Here is a 17578-nt window from a genome sequence, read left to right on the forward strand (position 1 = left end):
TAGTTCACCATCTACTATGTGACAGACACTGATGCTGAAGGCCATGTTCCTTGGCCATAAAGACTTTCCAGTGTAGTTAAGAAGACAGAAATACAAACAGTTTTGTGTGGCCCATGCATTTCGTTATAGCTATTAAACTCATCTGTTCTACAAACCCAGACCAGATCACACCCTTCATCCTCACTTTGGAAATACCATTTTTAGGGTAATAGCTTTTTCTTTCTTTTTACACAAACATCCATTAGAAAGGAATAGCGTTGTTTTGAAATTTTTACATATAAGTGGTATTCTTAGAGTCTCCCTCTGCAATTTGCGTTTTCATCATCATTTTGGTTTTAAGGTTGACGTATATGAAGTTGGTGTTTTCAATTGTATTGCACTTCACTTATAATTATGTATTATTCATCTAGTCCCCAAGGGTGGGGCACTTAGGTTGCTCTCGATGCTCAGCTATTAATAGATTACAAAGAGTATACCTCACTCTTACCATTTTCTACACATTTGACTCTCGTTTCGAGCTCCTGTTGTCATGATAACTCCCCTAAATTCTCCTTGATCCCCTAGAGTGGATGATTCCAGTGTCCCAAGCACTTTGCTTCACGAAGTTCACTAAATGAACTAAGGACGGATAGATGGACGGACGGACAGAAGGATGAATGGCTCTGAGCATCTCAAGGAATGTCCTCTTAAGAGGACTTTGGCGCCTTTGCCCCCTGCCCTTCTTTAACATCCCTATCTCTGCTCTCCTTCATTCCTGTGACCAGCCACGGAGTGTGGAGGTGCATGAAGCATGAGGTCTGCCTCTCCCTACAAATTCAGGATCCCGGGCAAACACCATCGTTTGATGTTGGGCACTTGGGGCACCCCCTTCTCCGAGCTCAGCTAGGCGGGCCGGGTACCGTGTGCTGCTCGCGCAGATCCCTCCGCACGCAGCCGGCCGGCGCTTCTTTCTGCGGGAAACCCCTGGGCGCGCGGCGGCGGCGGCGGCGGCGACGGGGGCGGAGCCTCGCGGTGGGAGGAGTCCGAGGCGGAAGGACACGCGAGCCGCCCAGCCCCGCTGCGCCGCGCAGCCAGAAACTTTCAGCCAAACTTCGGGCGGCGGCCTGGCTGCGCGGAGTGCCGGGGCGGTGCAGCGGGAGCTCGGGGACTTGGCGAGCCGCGGAGGCAGGGTAGCGCACGCGAGAGCGGGGCTCCTGGTCGGGACCCGCTCCTCATGCGGATCTGCGCGGGCGGCGGCCGCGAAGATGCCCTCTCTGCGTCCCGCCGCGTTGCGGGCGCTGCTGTGGCTCTGGCTGTGCGGCGCGGGACCCGCGCGCGGTGAGTACCGGGCGCCCGGGACACCATCCCTCTGGCTCTGCGCTCCGCGGGCTGCGCCTTCTAAGCTGCCTCGTCCGGGCCTCGAATCTCGGCGTCGCGTAGCGTCTCCGGTTCCGCGTTTGCGGGGTCCCGGGCGAGCAGCGAGCGGGCCGAGATGCGAGTGTGGCCGGGAGGGCGGCAGGGGCTTGCGGCGCGCCTGGCTTTTGACACCCGGATCGGTTCGTCTGTCCCGAAGAGGAGTTGGGCGTGGGGCTCAGGTCTTGGAGAGGTGGAGGCAGCAGTGGGGGAACTGGTGTGGCAGCGTGCTGAGCCACATGATTGAAAATCTCAACTGCTGTTATTCTTTCCGAGGCGCGGAGCTCTTGCTGCGGTTCCAGTGTGCGTCCAGCCCCAGGAATGTGGTGTGACAATCCCCAACTCCTCCAACCTGGCAGCAGCTTGTTGCTCTTTTGGCACCGTTGGGGGTGGGGCAGGGGCAGGCGAGGAAAAAGTGGAGACGTTGATCCAGGGTGCTTGCTTTTAGAAAGGCTGGTTATGGTTGAATATTCCGTGCAGGCTCTCTAACACGGTGGGAGCCAGGAAAGGAAATCGAATCATACTTTACCCACCCCACCCACATCTTTAGATTTTACATTTCTTTGGAATGTTCTATGGAAAGAACATAGGCTTTGGAGCCCCGCTCTGTAATCCTGGATTCAACCCTGATGTATTAACTCGCCAATAAAATGGGGGTGAAATTACCCAGCTAATAGGATTAATTAAAAGAATGTATATTAAACTTGTAGCGCTTAAAAGATGTTCAGAACGTTCTATCGAGCCAGCGTGTTCGTCCTTTTGACGAAGTCTGTGCTTTCAGTGGGGTATGCCCTATACATGTTTGTTGAACTCAAGGGGCCCCCTTTGCTCAAGAAGAGTTAACTTAAAAAAAAAAAAAAAAAACCCTAGTACATCTTTTCAAGGGAAGGGTGAGTTTCAGAAAAATACGGTCTTTGTTCATTGTAACAGGCTGACATGCCAATCGCAGATGTTTTGAGCAGGACTTGACTATTTATCACCTGCAAACAGTGCTGGGTTGTTCCTCACCAACCAGATACTGTTTGTTTGGGAAGTTCAGATGTCTTGCTGGGTCCATAGGTTTTTCAGAAGCAGACCAGGAGCTGTGTGAGGATGAGCAGTTTCTGAAACTTTTACTGGAAACTCAGTGGTGACATTTTTGCCTTGCCCTTTTCTTTGAGTGAAGCTGGGTAGATTTAGGGCACAGAGGTGTATAATTAGTGTGATTTCCCCCCCCCCCCCAGAATTACAATCCTTGGTCCACCATGGCTTGTTTTAGTCTTCATGATCTGTCTCTTCCCTTATGAAACAGAATTAAAATCGTAACTTTTTTTTAAATTATAGAGTATTGCAGGGACTAATAAATAGTACTATAAAGTGGTTTACAAACATAAAGTGCTAAGACTGATGTCAGAAGTAGAATGATGATGAGACATGGGCTTTCCTTCCTTGTTGAACCTAGCACATTGAACTGATGGCCCCTACTTCTGCTCCCGTGAGTCACTACTATGACTGACTATCATTTAGGGGAGCCAAGTTGAATGTTAGTTCAGTTGGCTCAAATGATAGGATTTAGGCATTTTGGGTTTTAGGTGTTCTTTAGATGCTAAACTGTTGTCATAGAAGCCATTAAAGAGCCCATTGTTGGCACAAATCTTAAATCTTCCCAGAGTCTAGCAATGAATCTTCCTGATCTATATTATGGTCTGTTTTGCCAACGTACTAATTACAACTCTCCCTCCCTAACTTTTGAGTGTTCCCATGTTTGACTGGTGGCCAGTTGTTAATTTAATCATCACTGGTTCCTAAGGGAAGGAGTTGTCAACCCATCTGTCAGATTGTCTGAACAGCTAGCTATCATGGACGTGCCCCTCACCCCCGTTTTTTCTTTGCTCTTCAGTGGGAATGACTCCCTGCTTTTCCTTTCACCTAGACATGTTCTCAGTTGAGTATCTATCATGAGATAGGAAGGTTTTTTTCCTGTAGGGTGGAGATAAAATTTACCCTATAACTATTGCCCATTTTTTTTTCCTTGTGGGAAGGGAGACAGATTGGTTGCAGGATCTCTTGTTTTATGATATTTAAAATAGTTACCAATACTTTTGTGTGCCTTCTCTGTGGATTTGTTACTGCTAAGAGAGTCAGCCTTGGCTCACCTCGGGTTGTCACTGATCTCAGGACCTTTAAAGAATGTCCACATGCAGTGGGTTATGCTTGGATGCTTGAGAGCAGCCTCACAATACATTTTAAAAATATCACACCCACAGAAATTTTATTTTGCCCACAAAATTTGCATTGATCTAGTTCCCACTCTCTGCCATTCCTGGTGACCCCCCCCCTGCTCCTTCCATTGTGGTGGAACAGAGCTCCTTGTCCAGGCTATGGGTGACCCACCAGAGTGGTTTTCACAGTCAGCACCCTGGGATTCTGACACAGTAGGCCTGAGAATCTGTAATCAGAAAAAAAAAAAGATTCCCAACTGATTGTGGTATAGTAACCTGGTAGGGTAATCACTGATTAATTCCACTTTATCTGCCTTTGGGACGTATGTGGGATATTGCCTTTTAGAATTTAATAATTTCCACATTGAACCTAGTTCTAGCCAGCCATTCCAGAGATTAACCCTTCTGACTCTCAAGGAATTCAGAAATTGCTAACACGAAAGCTGTAGACTATAATTCATTCCTTCTTGGGCACAACTGCCTCTTTAAAAAGGCTTTACATATTTGGCTGATATCATGTCCTAACCCCCCTCTCTGTTAAAGGTTCTTGTTCAGATATCGTACACACATCAATTTTGAATTCTTTATAGATTTTCCCAGAAAGACAGACACACACTCCTACACACTCCTACACTCATGCACGCGCGCGCGCGCGCACACACACACACACACACACACACACACACTCCTCCACTCCTCGAAAGGCATGATTTGGATGAGAACATATTCTTAGGTTGTATTTACAGTCCATGTGTAATTGTTTCCTTTCTTGATAGCTCTGTCTGGGTGTCTCAGATAGATCTATCCTCTTTCCTCCTGAGCTTTCTGGGTTCTCCTGCTCCTATATTCGCTTTCTTTCTAAACTACTCGAAACCAGAAAGCTCCCCTGTCTTGCACTTTCCCTCTGCACCAGTCCACTGTATGTGTCCACTTTAGTCAGGCCACCAAGCTGGGACCCAGAAGACCAGAAGGCTCCTCCAGGTCTGTTATTAATTGATTTGGTGACCTTACAGAGGAGCCCCTGTTTTGGTCATTTACTTTCTCATGGACTTTGTCACTGGTCACAGGGCTGGTTACAGAGTTGTGACTATAGTTGCTTTCTTCAGGGCCTTGTTCACCTTCCATACTGCTTCCATCTCTTGCACACATGAACTTACATACACAGAAACACATCCCCAAGTATTTACTGTTAGAGTGTGCTTGAGGGATAGAACTGTGCCTTTACATTTGTGTGTGTGTGTTCTAATGCTCACACCCCTTTCTTCTACCTGGCATGGTACCTTGGTATCTTATTGGCACCTAGTAAAGATTTGCTCATTTGAACAAGTAACTTTCAGTCTCTCTGTCTGTCTTCTTCTTCTTCTTCTTCTTCTTCTTCTTTTTTTTTTTTTTTTTGCTTGCTTGTTTGTTTTTTCCAGACAGGGTTTTCTCTGTGGCTTTGGAGCCTGTCCTGGATCTAGCTCTTGTAGATCAGGCTGGTCTTGAACTCACAGAGATCTCCCTGCCTTTGCCTCCCAAGTGCTGGGATTAAAGGTATGTGCCACCAACACCTGGCTTCAGTCTCTTTTTTATTGTATACCACTGCAGTCCTCCTGGATGGCTTTTCAATGGTATTTGCAAGAGTCTTTGGTTACCTTACATCTGGGGAATAAACCAAAATTTTCACTTTCCCAGATGTTTTGTTTAGCCTGCCATTTTGGCTGTGCGTGCGTGCGTGCGTGCGTGCGTGTGTGTCTTTTTTTTTTTTTTTTTTTTTTTTTTTTTCTGTTTTTTCTTTTCTGATCCTTTCTGCTGTTGAAAAGGTCATTTTGAGTTTGGAATTTCACTTGGAGGCTGTGGCATTCACCCTTGCCTCAACCTCTGCTTGTTCCTGTACTGTGGCCACCAGCCAGCACTTGCTGCTGTTTTGTTCAGATTTACCTTACTATAGAAGTCATCCATTTGGGGAACAGTTTGGGGGTCATTTTTGGAATAGTCTATTTTTCTTTGGAATTAGGTTTGTTTTGATATTTTTGAGCTTTTCATACTAGATTGATATTGCAGTTCTGTACCAGCCGAATAGCATTGCACTTTTAGTAAAATGTGTGTGTGTGTGTGTGTGTGTATGTTTTACAGAATGTCACTACCAAACAATATCAAACCAAACAACAATAACAACAAAGTAACCCCTCCCCAAAGCATAAGACATGATGGATAAATATTCGAGACAATCACATGTTATTGGTCCCCGACACAAATCCTACTCCTTGAGGGATGTACTCTGCCACACAAAACCCTTTTCTGTCATACAGGATATTCACAGCATGTGCCCAGTGTGCAGAGCCACCTGTGCAGAAGGTCTCGGTTGAGCACTTGTGACTTGTGACTTGCTCTGCTACTCTGGGGCATTGTGTGGGAGAGCAGCTGGTGAATCTGGTGTCTCCTCCACACCTTCTCTCTTGAAGACTGAGCATCAGCTGAAAGCTCATTGGGTCTATGGACTTATGGGTCTAAGGACCTGCTGCCTTTTGAGACAGGGCTGGCTTTAAACTCCTGGTCATCTGTGTGAGCATGGGGAGTGCTGTGTTTGCAACATCACATCATACCTGGCTCTGTGCCAAGCCCTGTTTTTACTTGAGGGGGTGGGTCAAGTTTTCCTTTGTGTGTGTGCTGATGGGGACCTGAAAGCTCTCTGGATCTCTTGTGACATCCTGGCTAAGGGGCAGCACACTTGTGTCTACTGACAAAAGGCAGGACGGTCATCCTTTGACCTCCTCTAATTCATACTCAACAGGTTGTTTCCCTCTTTCGATTTGCACTCATTACTATCATCTGTGGAATTTGTCCCTCACAGTCCTGAGCTTTGTGTAGGTGACAGAAGTCTGAAAAGGGTCTCTGTGTACCCTTCACTGAAGTGACACGGGCTTTCCATAAAAGGAGTGGGACCTGTGAAGAACATGAGTGTGGTCCTGCCCAGGGTGGCCGTTCAGGTGAACTGCCTTAGCTCAGTGTGTTTATATCCCCCTTCCCAGATAGTCCCCTGGGTGGAATGACTTTGTCCTTCAGTTTCCCTGGCTCCTTGTGTGGAAAAACAAAACAAAACAAAACAAAACAAAATAACAAAAAGACAAAAACCAAAAACCCCATGGTTGTCTTGGGTAGTCTTGACTCCACGGGTCTAGAGTTATGCTTGGGAATTTGTATGTCAAGTTATTGTCAAGTTAGGGACTGGGAGGTAGCTCAGTGGGTAGAGTGCCTGCTGTATGAGAAAGAGAACCTGAGTTTGGATCTCTGGCACTCACATAATAAGCAGCTGTGGTGATGTGTATTTGTAATGTAAGAGCTGGGGCCACAGACAGGAGGATCCTAGGAGTTTGCTGGCCAATCAGTTTAGCTGAAACAGTTCACTCTAGTTGTGAAAGATCTTTCTCAAAGAGTAAGGTAGATGGGGCTGGAGAGATGGATCAGGAATTGAGAGTGCTTGCTGCTCTTCCAAGGGACACAAATTCTGTTCCCAGCTCATGGTGTCCCTTGGCTGCCTGTAACTTCAGTTCCAAGGGGACCTGATGCCCTTTGTCATGGGCTCTGAGACACACACACACACACACACGACATACAGTCACACAGACATGCACATAAACATACCTATATCTTCTCCAGTGATAGCTTGAAAGGGAGGGTACCACTCTGCTATCACCATAAAGCTAATAAAGTTGATGTATGTATAATGCATGTCTTTGGTGGCAGCCTCCCTCCCCTCCATCAGTGTTACTCAGATACCAGAACACACATGGGGTTTCAGAGTCAGTAGTACTGTCTTTAGCCCGAGTGATTGATGTTTCCTTGGAGGATATCTATTTTGTTAACCTGTGAACACAATCTGGTGGCAGCAATTTCTCTTGAGTGCAATCAGCCAATCAGCATAATCAGCATTAAGAGAGACAAAGACACTCATTTCAGGCAATCTGGATTTTTTTTTTTTTTTTTTTTTTTTTTTTTTTTTTTGTGAGAGGGTCTTATTCAGTAGCCCAGATTGGCCTGGAACTCACAGTGTATTCCAGGATGGCCTTGAATTTACAGTTCCTTGGGCTTGGGATTAGAGGAACAAGCCATCATTCTGCTGGAAGTACTGATTTGGGGCAGCTTGGGATTTTCTAACACATGAAGGGACTAAGGAGATTAATGGAAAAATCGAAGGCTCCTTAAATAAAACATTACACAAGAAGGGCCCAGGACTGGTCTTTCACCATGGCACTTCATGTTTCTGCCTTTGATGGGAAGAAGGAAGTGGCTTTAGAAGCAGAAGGATGTCCTTTGGGCTGCAATAGGTCATGCTGCACAGTGTCCCTGGCAGTGGCAGGAGGTTTGCTGACCCCCCCTCCCCTCCCCGTCCCTTTTTGAAGTATTACCTATAACACGTGACCTTCAGAAGCAAAGTGAAGAAACAAAGAGGGGTTTTGAGAGCTAGAGTGAGCAAACAGTGATTGTGTTCATTTTTTATTACTGTGTTTGAGTTCTTTGAACACGGTGGCCAGAGTTACTGCTCAGTTGCCAACAACCTGCAGAAGGAGCTGACTTGGAGACCAGAAACTTCCCTAGGCAGACCTCTGGGGACCTGGGCTTCAGTGCACTGGAAGAGGGACCCAGGCCCTCGTGCTTGTCTGGAAGACTGAAGGCATCAATTCAGCCTGCAGTAACTGGCTTGCAATTCGAGGGGTCCAGGGACATTTGCTCAAAGTCCTCTGATGACTGTGGACTCTGAGATTGGTGCTATGTTAGGGATTTGGGTGTGTGGCCAGGCTTAATTTGTGTTTCCCTTGGCATTCCAGAGTAAGCAGTGCAGGGAAATTTAGTCTTCAGGTATGTGGGAAGTTAGGTTTGTGCCCCCAGGACTGATCATCACAGGGATGAGACAAATGGGTACCTGATGATATACGAAAGCCATCTAGCCGTTTATCTGCCCTCTCTGAAAGCAGTTTCCTGTAGTCCCAGTGACTAAGCAGTGGGGTCCAGGGGAGTAAGCCTCAGGATCTGATACTTAGAGAACAACAAGCTCCAGCCCTCCCATCCTGAGGGTGGGGGCGTGGATAGAGTGGGGGAGGCTTCTCTGCTATTCTGCACTGTCTGCTATTTTCCTTTCTCTGTTGTAACATAGGGGGAAAAAACTTGGGGAGAAGACAAAGACCCCCTTGTCTGGTGGGGGTGTGAATATAAAATTGGCACATGTTGTGGTGGCTCTTCGTGGGTTTGTGGTGGGAAAGCAGTGTGGCCTCAGCCTTGCATGGCAGGCTTGCTACAGGACACACAAGGGTGGAAACTGTCTTCCTTGTAAGAGCCAGTTCTCAGTGGCTGAAAGAGCTTCTCATCACAGGCATGGGGAGTGTGTGCTGTCGACACACCCTGAGTCGCCACTGCAGGTGGCATTGATTAATCACCCTGACATAGCCCTCACCCTGTTATACTTGTCTTGGCAAAACCCTGTTCTACCAGCCTCGGAAACATATTTGGTACCAGGAGAGACTGAATAAGGTCTTGGTAGTTGCCCGGGGTGGTTCCACTGACCTCGGGCACTATAGACCTTTGCTGAGGGGATGGATGCCTTTGGTCTTTCAAGCAGGCACAGAAAGCCTGGGCCCATCTTCTAGTAGACTGAAGACCAGTTCCCTGGAGGGCTGCCTAGAGAGGTTTCTGGTCTCAAAGTCAGTTCCTTCTACAAGTTGTTGGCAACTGAGTAGTAACTCTGGGTTCTTTGAATATATCGGACAAACATCATGCCAGGGTGGACTCATTGCCACACAAAGACAGGTTGGGTGTGTGGTGTTGCAGAACCTGTTTCTGGGGTAAGAGTAACTCTCCCACTCATAGACATGTTTATTCATATGAAGAAAGTATGTGTGTTTTGTGAGGTAAGGAAAACACGATGAGAATATTTTGGTTGGAGTCAGATATTGTCTCCTTAATAATATGTCTTCATTTAACAAATAGCACCCCCTTTAAATACAGTTTTGCTTGCCAGATAAGGTGTTGAACACACCGCTGTGGTTGTTCGCTTAAGTATAAGGCCTTTCTCAGAAGCAGGTGTATTTTTTAATTGTGTGGTTTGCTTCTCTGTGAGAAGCTCTTGGATAGCGTTTAGGTCACAAGCATTTCCAGTCTGCTTCCTGGCAGGAGATATCTTGGCTGTCTGCTGACTCGGTATCCCCACATTGAATGTTCTACTCAGCAGGTGTTGATGGATTAACTTCTCTGAGGTGGCCATGCTGCAGGGAGCCTTTTTTTCTCTGCTCTCAGATACATTTGTTTGGAAAATGCCAAGTCTCACTGAGGTTTCAGGACATGCTGTCTTCCTTATTAATTTTTATGTTTTTCTTTGTAGTGAATGAACATAGCTGTTCATTCACTGGCTCTTTATTTTTTTTTTAATCACTTAAAAAAATTTAAAACAGTGTTTTCTCATTTTACATATCAATCCTAGTTCCCACTCCTTCCCCTCTTCCCATCTTTCCCCCACCCCCTCCCCCATCTCCCCCCCCCCCATCCCATCCTCCATCTACTCCTCAGAGAGGGTAAGGCTTCCCTTGGGGAGTCAGCATCACTTTGAGGCAGGACCAAGGCTCTCTCCACTGTATCTAGGCTGAGCAAAGTATCACTCCAAAGAGGATGGGCTCCAAAAAAAAAAAAAAAAAAAAAAAAAAAAAAAATTCAAGCACTAGGGATAAATGCTCTTCCCACTGCCTCATGGCTCTTCCTTGTTTTTTGTTTTGATTTTTTGAGACAAGGTTTCTCTGTATTGCTTTGGAGCAATTCTGGAACTAGCTCTTGTAGACCAGATTGGTCTCAAACTCACAGAGATCCACCTGCCTCTGCCTCCCGAGTGCTGGGACTAAAGATGTACCCCACCAACCCTCAGCTTTCACTGGCTCTTCTTTAAGTGGGATACATTAAAGAGATTTACTTTCTTGCAACATTTAAAACACTTCCAAATCTTTATGAAGATTTGAAGGAAAAAAGACCATATGCTGCGCCCAGCCCAAGATTTTGTCATTATGTTACTATTCAAAGCAAGGGACTGTTGAATATTTTGGGACTTACTAAATCCTAGGGCTCTGGAGGCTGAGGCAGAAGAGCTATCATGAGAACAGTGCAGCCTGGTCACATAGGAAGACCCGTCTCACTCCCTGTCCTCCCTAAAAAAGCAGGTAACCACTTAAAGTCCTTTCCTGTGACACTTCTAACTATTAAGGAAAATGGTTGTAACTAAAAACAAACATTGTAACAGTTTCACTCAGGTAGGTTTACATAGCAACAGAATTATTCCTTATGTTTACACATAATTAACTCATATTTATACTGTGTTGATTTTCCCTGGCACCTTTACAAGATTTTGTGTGTATATGTGATTTTAAAAGTAGTTACATTGAGAACTCTTATAGGTATGTTTAAGCAATCAGAAAAATACTGTCATAGCATTGTTACCGTTTTTTCATATGCATACATGTATTTTGTTTCCTTTAGATTTCAAAAGTTACTATATATACATTTAAAAGTTACTATAATATACATTTGAAAAGTTATATGTATTCACTGTATTTGAGCTTCTTGTTTAAAGTGTTTTCACGAATTTGTTTCTAGTGATTAAATGCGCTAAAGAACAGGTTCATGTGTTTTGACCTTTCTCATTTGGCTACAAATTTGGTTGGGTCAAACCTTTCCCCTCCCATCCCATGTAGAGATAAGAATCATGTAAGTGCAGTAGGAAGCTTTGCTCTTTGGGTTTCAGTGATTTTTGTCTAAGAGAGGTATCTAAAAAGTAAGGGGAAGAGATCCTTAAAAAATAAGGACACCTGAGTAAATGACCATCTTCAGTAATCTATCATCTCTAAGCCAAATTTGTGGTTAACGTTTTGATGGCTTACAGGTACTTTTCTCATTTTCCATGTCTATTATAAAACCTTGATTGGGATTTTAACATACGCATAGTTTTATCATGTCCTATACCAATAAAATTAATGTGAACATTTGTCTTCATTTTTGTGGAAATCCATCCTTAGTTTCCAGGTGTCATAATTATCAAGAATGCTGTAATGAATGTTCTTTAGGGACTGGAGAGATGGCTCAGGGGTTGAGAGCGCTGGCTGCTCTTCCAGAGTTCCTGGGTTTGATTCCCTAGCATCCACATCAGGTGGCTCTCAGCCATCTGTAGCTCTAGTTCCAAGGGTTCAGTACCTTTCTCTGACCTCTATTGGCCCTGCACACACATGCAGTATAGACACATACATGGAGGTACAACCCCCATAGGTATAACATAAAAACAAATCTTAAAAAGAAACAAAACATGTATTTTGTACTGAAATCCAGAAGATTTTAAGACACACCGCTATGTCGCTTTTCATAGAGTTTGATCCAGTTGTACTTTTCTTAGCAGAAAACAAGGCTGCCAGTGTCCCCAGCCATTTAAGTAATTTGTTATTACCTGGTAAATGGTGAATCCTACCTCCTCTCTTGTTAAGAGTAGTGTAATTTTAAAAACGTCTCAGTGAACATTTATAATGCCTTTGCTTCCTTTCTGTTTGTTTCCCCAACTGTGTCTTTTGCACATATATCTGATCTGAAAAAGGGTGTTGTTCCTTCATCTGCTTTAGAAGTGTTAGCAGTATGCCTGGCAGTTTGCAGTAGGTAAGAACTGGGCCCTGGCTTTCGTGTCCAGCACCAAAGCCAGTCAACCAAACCCAAATCTCACCCTTGTGCCTCGCTCAATACATCATAAGACCCAACTAAGAAGCAAAACAAACAAAAAAATGTACACAGTATCAAATTTGGTATAAGTAATTTTCCTTTTATAAGTTAATTGTTTTTCATCTTTAGATTCTAAAGGCTTGGTCACCCTTCTTACTGTGTAGCCCCCGCTGACCTGGGATTCAGAGAGAGAGAGAGAGAGAGAGAGAGAGAGAGAGAGAGAGAGAGAGAGAGAGAGAGAGAGAGAGTGTGTGTGTGTGTGTGTGTGTGTGTGTGTGTGTGTGTCTCTCTCCCTGGCCTCTGCCTTCCGAGTGCTGGAATTAAAAGCGAGTGTCACCATGCCCCGCTTCTGAGCTACTTTAAAGCTCCTTTTTGGTGGTGTTGTTTAGTTCTGTCTTTTGAGACAGTCGTGCAGCCAGGCAGGCTTCAAACACACTAGGTAGTGGAGGCTAGTTTTGAATTCTTTTTTTTTTTTTTTTTTTTTTTTTTTTTTTTTTGAGTCAGGGTTTCTCTCTGTGTAACAGTCCAGGCTGCCCTGGAACTTGCTCTGTAGACCAGGCTGACCTCAACTCACGGAGATCCGCCTGCCTCTGCTTCCCAAGTGCTGGGATTAAAGGTTTGTGTGTCACTATTGCCTAGCATAACTTTGAACTCTTGATCCTCCTGCCATTATTTCCCTAGAGGTGGGATTATAAGCATGCACTACCGTTGCCTGGTTGGTGTTTTAAAATTCAGATCTAATGTTATCATATCATAACATGTTGTTAATTATATGCACCAAGGAAACATACATTTACTGTAATATGGGATAAAAAAAAAAAGATCTTGGAGGCAAATGGTATGTTTCTCTACTACTGTCCTATAAGTTTAAAAAAAAAAATTGAAACATATAACACTCTGAAAGGCAAAACTAACATCGTGTCTGCCACTCACTACTATTTCTGACACTTTGACCTAACTGGTAAGCCTGGACAGTGGTCAGGGCAGTTAGTTCAGCCAGACAACAGGATGACTAAGATTCCCTCCCCTCTACCCTCACCAAATTGATTAGTTGTGGGACTGAATTGACTGAAGCAACCTGTTGTTTTGGCTCCCTGTGGACACCACCTGTTTCTTCCATTTCTCTTTCCAGCCTCCTACTGCCCTGGTGCAGAGCTGTGTGCACAGCGGGTAAGCTATCAGTGTTGTTGCTGAAGAATGTTGCAATAAAGAGGAGTAGATTGCTTTTTGCAAGCTTGTGTGTTCTTAAGACACCCCACTGTTTTTGACATGGAGTGCTCCAGTTGAAGGGCTCTGTGTGGAAGCCTTGCAGGTCTCAAGTGTTTGCTTCAGAGTAATTCCAGGCTGTATGAATGCTTAAGTATCACTGGAATTTAATTACCATATTTAGCACGAGGAGACCTGGGCAGTGAGGACATTTCTGACCAACCAAAGAAGGAAACTGAAGGACTGCAATTCTTTCTTTCTTTCTTCCTTTTTTCCTCTCTCTCTCTCTCTCTCTCTCTCTCTCTCTCTCTCTCTCTCTCTCTCTCTCTTCCTTTCTCTTTTTCTTTAATGAGATGGCTAGGAGAATGCCAGCCGGGCTGGGTCTCTAATTTGTGACAACTGGTCTTTGTTTTTGTGCCCCTTCCATATAATTAATTTATAGATGGGCAAAGAGATTTGATAGGACAGTTCTTTCTCTTCCTGAAGTTCAGTTCTGTCTTTGGGAGGAAGTAGAGAATTATCACACTCCTGATTCCTCCCTGAGTGGCTCAGCCAGCAGGTGAGACCATGGATTGTGTGTTCCCACCTTTCTCCTTTAAGATGTGCTCGTTTTTCAGCTTTGTCTTGGCCTGGATTTATTTTGGCCTAGCCCTTGTCTCCACCCAGTGGAACCATCAGCCTTCCTGCTGTGGCTTGACATTATGCTGCCTCAGTTTTTCCATTTAAAACAAGAGCTAGTAGTGGAATGACCAGCAAATGTAATTAACATAAACATTATTTTTATAAAGTAAAACAACCTCCAACATCAATACATCCCCATGTAGTTCAAAGAATGTCTCTCAGCAGTTGCTCCTTTAATCCCCACAAAACTTTGCTGGAGCTGAGCCTCCTAGGGGTCAGGTGGCTTGCCCTTGTGTCCTGTTGTTTGTTCCTAGATGATGGAGGGCAGGGCAGGCACTGAAACTCACATCTTGATTTCTTTCTTTCTTCTTCTTCTTTTTTTTTAATATTACTTTTCTTTCTCAAAAAGTTCCGCGGTGCTTTTACTCTGTAAGTATCATCCCTGTAGGGCTGAATGTACAACTCCTCATTGTACTCAAATGGCTGTCCTCTGGGGGTAGACAGTATTTACTTGCATTGTAGGCTGAGGTGTTTGGAGTTTATAATGATGTTGAGAGTCAGAGTCAGTGAGGCCTCAGGCTGCATTCAGAGCTCCAGCGGGCCTCAGTAGCCACTGTACTTTATGCACCCTTCATAGCTTCCATACAAGATAGAGGGGTGGACCCGGAAACTGAGGCTCAGGGTACTGCAATTAATAATTGTCTTAGTTTAGATTCAGAAATAGGTCCAATCCCAATATTCTCCTGTGTTCAAAGACATTGCACACACATTTTTGTTCTGAGTAACTAAACATTAAGTCACAAAACACCTCCTTTCAAGAGCCAGCGGGGGACCTGTTGTGTCTTCTAGTCAGTAAGAGTCAGATGGGTGTCAGCTGGCAGTTGCAGCTGGGCTCTGGCCTCTTCTAGGCTGCCTCCACCACCAGGACAATCAAATAGGATTCAGGGAGATTGGCAGGAGGTCCCATTAGGCCCACATGGGTCTTAGCCCTGAGCTCTCCTGAGGGTTTGTCTTAGAAACCCCCAGACTCTGGCTCTCCTTGGAACATTCCTGTGTGTGTAGAGCCTTTGAGAGGAAGCTGTCAGCTTTGTGGGAAGAGGGTGGGGATCCTAAAGTGTGGCCCCCACCTGCTAGCTCCTGTCTTTGGACAGGTTTCTTTGTGCTTTTTTTTTTTTTTTTTTTCCCCTTGTCTGCAATGAGGATAAGTAACAGTGTGTGATGTGGGGGTTTGTTGGAAATGTTAAATACTCTATTAGATTCACAGTGTCTGGAACAAAGTGAGTGTGGTAAGGACTTGGCAGTGCTGTCTCTTTAGGTCACAGCGTGGTCTGCCCGTTCATTGCTGTGGAATGGAATGCTCCATCCATCTTCTGCAGTCAAGTGTGAACGAGTGACTGCAGTCCTGGGTGAAGGACCAGGAAGGACCTTCAGCTTTGCAGGCAGGGTGGGGACTCTTCCCTGGTTTCTTCTGAATTGGAACTGTTGATAAGCATCACATTCAAGTTTCTTCCCTTTATGGGGTATCATTCCAGCTTGGAGTTTTAGGTACTGCCTGGGAGGTGGTAAAATTATTTTTAACCAGGCATCATGGTTATATGTACCGTGATTCCCCCTCCCCCTAAGGCATAGATCTGAGAATAGTTTTAACTTAAAGATTTTTTTATTGTATGTTTTTTTTTTTTTTTTAAATGTGTGTCTCTGCCTGTGGGATGTCAGATCCCCTCCAAGTTACAGGTGGTTATAAGCTACTTGAAGTGCATTCTGGGAACTGAACCTGCTCCTTCTGAAAGAGCAGTAAGTGCTCTTAAGCACTGGGCCATTGGTCCAGCTCCAAGGTTCATGTTTACTCTAGAATTCCTTTGATAGGACAGATGTTCCTGCGAGGAGCATCGCTAAGGCCAGGATACTCAATTTATTATCTCTGTTAGACATTGCAAAATAATCTAAGTATCCCATATCTCTCATTGCAGCCTCAGAAGTTACTGGAGGCTTAGGAATCTCAGCTGGGAGCTACCCACTTACTCTATACCTAGTTTAAAGATGAAGACACTGAAGCCTACAGAAGCAGAGTGGCTGCTAAAGGGATGGGCCAGGGTCAGGTCCAGAATCCATGCTCCTGATTCTTGGTCAGGTGTTTTCTTTTTTGTCTGTGCTTACCACTCCTCAGAGGTGTGTCATTGTGTTGGCTCTCTGGGCTTTGAGGTCTGAAGACTAATTTCAGAGCCAGCAGTAGTGAAGGAGTATGACTGGTGTGGGGAAGGCAGAGGTGTAGCCATTTTGAAGCTGCCTCTGAAGTGGAGAACACATGTCCTGAGGAATCCTGCTTGTCCCTTTGACCTTCTTTGTCATGGTGAGGATAACCCAGTGGGTCTGAGGGTCACCAGTGGGTGATCCAGAGCTGGAGCCACCAGGACTGGGAGCTGCCGTCTCAAATGTATTTTACCATTTGTTTCCCATGACAGCTTGCTTATCTCAAGTCTTGGCAGCCTTGGACAAATGGTTGTCAGGTTTTTTTTTTTTTTTTGTTTTGTTTTGTTTTAAGACAAAACTCCAAATTCTACTTGGCAGATTTTGTAAGCCACCTTCTAGCTACCACTCCCTTCTGCTCCCTCTATAATTATTGTTAAGACTTTTGTTTTTCCACTGTGGGAGTAAAGGTTTTCTTTTATAGTCTGAGGTATTTGTAATTATTGGTAAGCGCACAGTTGACAGAAAATGTTAAGTGTGTTCATGTTAATGCAGGTATCTTTAAAACACTTAAAATACGTTTCCTATAATTTGGATCTTCCTAAAAAAGCAGTTGAAGGTTCTTATTTGAGGGAAGGAGCATTTGGATGTAGCACAGGTACATAGGAACATAAGGAGAGGAGCATTTGGATGTAGCATAGACACATACGAATGCCACTGGAGAACTACAGTGTCTCTGTGAAAGCTGATCCAGCACATGTCTCCTTAATAAAGTAAACCAAACAGACAGAAACCTCTATCCTCACGGAGCTTGTGTGACTTGTAGTAGCTTCCATGTACTGAGGGTTTATGAGGTGACAGATGCTTGGGAAGACAATACTCATTTCTTTCAGTCCTTAGAGTAAGCATTATGAATCCTGGTCACACAAAGACCAGGGAATGACCATGCTTATTGGCCTTCCTAGTGTGAGCTCCACTAGTCTGACTCTAAAGCTGGGGCATTCTGATGGGATCCTGTAGTTCCACTAATGACTGACAGCTTTGAGATTAATAATTTGTGTACTGACTTGATGCTTTAGAAATATTTTAACTCTGAATGAATACCTTCATAATATTATGGAAATTATTAAAACTACCCACTTCCATTTGGAAGAATTCTAGTTTCTTCTAAATATTTTTCTAACTAGAAAGGATGTATGTTGTAGTTATGCAGATAGTAATGCAAAACAAAAGTTGTTTAGTGGTCTTTTCTGTGT

General features: G+C 44.6%; 1 protein-coding gene across 1 annotated transcript in view; it reads left to right on the plus strand.

Annotated features, from left to right (window-relative positions):
* The first annotated feature begins 1004 nt into the window (after positions 1–1004).
* Positions 1005–17578, plus strand: part of Notch2 (notch receptor 2) — a 135316-nt gene continuing 118742 nt past the window's right edge. The window contains exon 1 of the mRNA XM_051199130.1: positions 1005–1317. Within this exon, the coding sequence (XP_051055087.1) occupies positions 1245–1317 (73 nt within the window). The 5' untranslated portion in view covers positions 1005–1244. The remainder of the gene's footprint in view (positions 1318–17578) is intronic.

Source organism: Phodopus roborovskii, unplaced genomic scaffold (genome assembly GCF_943737965.1).
Source record: "Phodopus roborovskii unplaced genomic scaffold, PHOROB, whole genome shotgun sequence".
Taxonomy (NCBI): Eukaryota; Metazoa; Chordata; class Mammalia; order Rodentia; family Cricetidae; genus Phodopus; species Phodopus roborovskii.